The 5,000-nt window shown below is 44.9% G+C and overlaps 1 protein-coding gene across 45 annotated transcripts in view; it reads left to right on the forward strand.

The window, feature by feature from the left end:
- nrxn3b (neurexin 3b) overlaps window positions 1–5,000 on the forward strand; it is a 281,812-nt gene that overhangs the window by 39,657 nt on the left and 237,155 nt on the right. The window contains exon 2 of one of the 45 annotated variants that reach the window (XM_076272035.1): window positions 1,772–1,796. The exons of the other annotated variants lie outside the window; for them this stretch is intronic. Coding sequence (XP_076128150.1) covers window positions 1,772–1,796 — 25 coding nt within the window. The remainder of the gene's footprint in view (window positions 1–1,771; window positions 1,797–5,000) is intronic. 45 annotated transcript variants of the gene reach the window in all.

The following is a 5,000-nucleotide window of genomic DNA, read 5'->3' on the forward strand; positions in this document are numbered from 1 at the left end:
CCCCTGCTGCTTTTTGTCAATAAGACGGATGTGAAGACAAGCTTGCGTGATTGAAACTGATGTGTCGGGCTGCCAAACAGCTCTGCTCAAAAGCCTTGCCACACTGAGCAAGGCCTTCTTCTCAAAGCCAGGAGGCACTTGTTATAAGATACTGTGCCATTATTCGCACCATGATATAAAGGTTGAAAAGGGTTGGTGGGGGCGGAGGGAGGGTGTGCGTGCTGTCTGTGACATCAGCATTCTCCTCACCCCCCCCTCCCTCCCATCACCCCCCCCCCCCCCCCTCCATAACGAGAGTGCTTAATGTCCGAGCGTCTCGCCTTCCTCGGCTCAAGATTTAGCGTATGGCACTTAGTGGAGGCTTTAGGAGGCTGTAAATTGAGTCGGGCGTTCATAAAAGTCGCGGCTCTGCCGTAAGCCACCCTCCCGCTCCACTCTGATCAGAGAAGTGAAAGTGTGTGTGTGTGTGTGGGGGGGGGGGCTCAGTACGGCGGCCCCAGTGTTGGCTGTTTGAGGTCAAGTTATACGGATTTTTGGAGGCTGATTTTCACTGGCTAATGCGTGGCCGCTCCCGCTGAATGCATCGCCGTGTCCTTATTCACATTGTGCGACTGTGAAATTGATGACATTTGAGCTCTGGTCTGGTTGGGCCCTGTCATTCATGTGCTCATATGCAGTTATGACTATGTGTGTGTGTGTGTGTGTGTGGCTGAACTGAGTTTATTTGTATGTATGAGCATGGATAAATGTGTGTGTATGTCTCTTCCTGTCATTTTATAAGTAACTGTGAATGTTCTCCTGTTCTTTATTGTCCTGTTCATTCACATGGCTAGTGTGTGTATGTCCATCTTGTGTGCTTGCATAATTTTTCTTGGTGGTTTCTCTCTCTCTCTCTCTCTCTCTCTCTCTCTCTCACTCACTCCCTCTCTCTCTTTCTCTCTCTCTCAGAGACTCCCCCCACCTCTCTCTCTCTTTTTTCTCTCTCTATATTTTTCCATTTCTTTTTTTCCTCCAACCCGAACCATGCATTAGGATAAGCCCGATCCCACTGTCACGGCTCCGAAGCACCGACCTTTAGTTCCTGTTTGAAAGTACCCAGTCAGCTGTGAAGTGATTCACGCTCTACTCTCCCAGAGGGTCGGCCCTATTGTCCCTCTCCACTGGGGCAGTGCTGACCCACCAAACGAACACACAGAGTCCTTGTGTGAATGCATCACAAGGGTCCACCCTCTGGACGGATCCATCAGGGCCGAGTCGTTCTTAACGCAATGCAAAAGCAAACCGAAGTGGGCTGTGCTTGAGTAAAGCCGGCTGACCCCTCCTGGCTGGCCTTGGCCAGTGGACAAATCCATCCCTCTTTTTTTCTTCCTCTCTCCTGAGGTGGACATTAATGTTTCAGTGGGCCCTCACGGTCCTCTCGAGACGACGGCGTGTACTTTTGAATCGGAACGAGCAGCTCGACACAGGGGGGGAAAAGGGAGCGAGCGATAGAAAATACACGGCAACTGGAGAAAGAGAAGAGAGAGAGTGTGTCCCGCTACTCACTCCTCTTCATTATCATTTAATGAAGGTTGTTTTATTAGCTAAGCTCTCGCTTACTCTCTCTCCTTCATTCTCGCTCGCATTTTCACCCTCCTGATGAAGACCCAAATTGCCACCAGGAAAGTGTTTCTGCCTGGCCAATTACGGATGGAGCTGTTTTTCCCATCCGCTGCACAGACAAACTTTTTGGATTTGCTGAAATGGCGCTGCAGGGCAGAGGGTACTCAAGAGGGGCCAGTTCTACTCAATATTAAGTGTGCTTATCACAGTTTCATTTAGTAAGTAATTAATAATGCTATTTTTTGGTCCTGTAAGTGCAAGTAGACCTTCATGTCGAAGTATATACTTGTCAAAATTAGAAAATTAGAAAAATAGTATATACAGTATTTTAGCAACCTCAATTTTCAGTGTTACTGTAGACTAACTATAACAAGATCACATTGTAGCAATATGTAGTATTATAAGAAGTACATAGTTCCTTAAATTATTTAGTATGCTCTACCTAAGAACACTTAATATAAAGAGTGTGCCTGTTTGGCTCTGAAGCATATGAAAATTACATGTAATAAGTGCAGTTGCTTGCTTGCTTGGATAGGAAAAGCAACTAAAAGGTGCTACTTGCCTACTAACCTTTCAAAACAGCACAGTTCCACATTCTCTTGCAGCTTCAGTGTTTGCTTGCTCAGGGTTACTCTATCAAAATTATTTTGTAGGCGCACCTTATCTGAAAAAATGCTGAGAGGGCTGGCCAGGGTTTCTTTGGACTTGAAACCGTATATGCTGTAGTTCGGAATGCATTTAACCTGTTGTATGCATAGAATTTATTTTATTTTATTTTGTCTTTAATGGGCAGCGATATGATGTGAGGAAAGCTTGGCATGCGTGGAGGAGAGCAGGATTGGCAACAGAGCAGGATTTGGCCTTTAGGTTTTGGTTATAATTTGGGCTTTGATCTTTCAGAATGGGATTGATTATTTGCCTGTTTCCTGTCAGGCATCAAAACTACTGCAGTTAGCAGATTAATTAACAATACATGAAATTGTAAGACTAGAAGGTGGAAAAATGGTTAGCTAGGCAAACACATAAATGAGGAGACAGAGATTATGGAGAATAAGGGAGAAAATGAAAGAGTGGAACCCCTGGGGTCACACATGCAACACAGGAGGGCTGTGAGGAACCAAAGTGGCCACCCCCATGTATTGGGATGTACTGTAGGTTCACTGGACTTAGGTGGTAGAGGTGGAAAAAATGCAAATCAGAGCTGAACTGATTGACCAAAAATATGACTGTTTATTCACAACTATAACTCAGAAGCTATAGATACAAAATAGGTAAAAAATAAATCCAAAATCCAATTCAGGAATAGCAACACAGTCACTTACCCTCACTCTCTCAACGCAGAGTGAGGTACCTCTTAAATAGCTAGGTAGGCTAAATTGGCCCAATCAGGGCTAGTAGGGGAATAATACTTAGTGTAAGGCCACACATAAGGTATTAATCAAAATAGAAAATAACATGGCATGAAAACAAAATATTAACATTGTACCCAGAAAGAATCATGTTACAGAATATTTACACACCATATTAACACAACATACAAAACATTAATGCAAAACAAACAGCCCTATGTACAGTACAATGGCCTACCACTCTGCTCTGCCCTGTGATGTGGAGAAATACTGCCCCTGCATTGGAGCAGTCAAGCAGCAGGACCGGGAAAGGAGGAAGTGTGAGTAGGCTAACAGTGTATGAGTTCATCAGGATTTTAGAGAAAAACGGAGTAGGCTAAATGGTACATGAAATAGTGAGTGCTGGCTGCTACATGCCATGGATGTTGCACAGAATAGAAACAGTGACAAATGAAGTTTGAAACCGCAGAGGAACCGCGTTACAAACAAATCAACGTGCATTCGTTAATGGCGCCAACCTTCCATCCAAACAAAATCCCACTATGTTCGTAAGCAGTCCATGATGACACGTTGAAATAACAAAACAGTTCTCATAAGCAACAAGTCCTTCTGAGGAGCGTGTGTGTCTTTCACCCACTCGCGGGTAACACAGTTCAAAGCCAGACAGTTCGTTTAGTAGTGTGAGACGGTGAGAAGGGAGGTGTCACCTTCCCACAAGGATAATTCCAGCATCTTGAGCACTACTACTAATACTAGCTAGCTCGTAAAGAAGGCTGTGCTTTGTGGGTAGCTGCTAACATGCTAACGCGAAGTGTAGGTGGTTGGCAGATACTGTATAGCCATGTACCAAAATTGGCAACCCGGTATATCATATCACCTCAGATATATTTTGAGTTTTTAGATTTAATAGTGCTTATTTCTTGCAATCTTACAAAATATAAAGGCACAAATCTAGAACTTAGCTCTGCTATGTTGGATTATTTTTTCCAGTTAAAGTACTCTGAGCGATGTTTCTAAGCTAAAACATGTTTTGTCACATACAGCAAACATCACCTTACCATCCACTAGCTGCCTGTACCCTGAATGCACTGTAAAAAACACAGTCTCTGTGGACAGTCCAGTAGCGAGCTAGCTCTCTAATTTGTTGTTTCAACGTCAACATCACTTAGAGCACCTTTAAGTTTCAAGCAACTAGGCCCTACATCATGCTGCCTTCACTTGGATTGGCAATTACCGTGTCACATCACTCATCTATTGTGGCCCCGCCCCGTGGGGTCTACCTCTTGTCCTTTTGTGATGGCACTTCATTAACGTGGGGGTGGTGTGTCTGACCTCTCCTGTACTCTCATTTCTCTCTCCTCTTCTCTTCTCCCTCTCTCTCGCTCTCTCACTTCTCTGCACCTCTCTCTCCCCCCATTCTCTCTCCTCTCCTTAGCCTCTCTGCTCCACTCCTCTCCTGTTTTTCCTCTCTCTCTCTCGCTCTGTATCACTCCGATGTACCTCTCTCTTCCCACTCTTTCATCTCCACTGCCCCTCTCCTCTTCTCACTCTTTCTTTTCTCTCTCCCTCTCTCTCCCCACTCTCTCTCTCCTCTCCTCTGCCATGCGTGGCCCTGTTGGCAGCCTCTCGTGCGCTGGGGATGTGATATTTAGTGCTCCATCGTTTGAATGTCATTGAAGTGTGCAATTGGGCTCTTCATCATAATAAGCAAGCATGCCCGAGATGGAGTGGATAATATTAGGGGAATGTGAGAGTCACTGTTTGTGTTTGTGTGGGCACACAAACGTGTGTCTGTGTGTGTGTGTGTGTGTGTGTGTGTGTGTGTGTGTGTGTGTGTGTGTGAGAGAGAGAGAGGAGCCAGCTGTAGAGATCAGGGTAGTTCGATATAAAGGGAGAGAAGGTTAGGCAGCAACAGAGATGTAAAAAACATAGCAAAGAAAGAAAGTCATGGAGCCAGAGAGAGAAATAGTGTAGACTGAGGAAAACTCATGATGGAAAACTGAAGAAGTAGTTTGATGATTGACAGAGAGATGGAGTGAGGAAGGATGA

This window comes from Alosa pseudoharengus, unplaced genomic scaffold (genome assembly GCF_046254945.1).
Source record: "Alosa pseudoharengus isolate Yale_2024_CS ecotype anadromous, Long Island Sound unplaced genomic scaffold, YU_APseudo_1.1 YU_APseudo_1.1_scf_7, whole genome shotgun sequence".
NCBI classification, from domain to species: Eukaryota; Metazoa; Chordata; class Actinopteri; order Clupeiformes; family Clupeidae; genus Alosa; species Alosa pseudoharengus.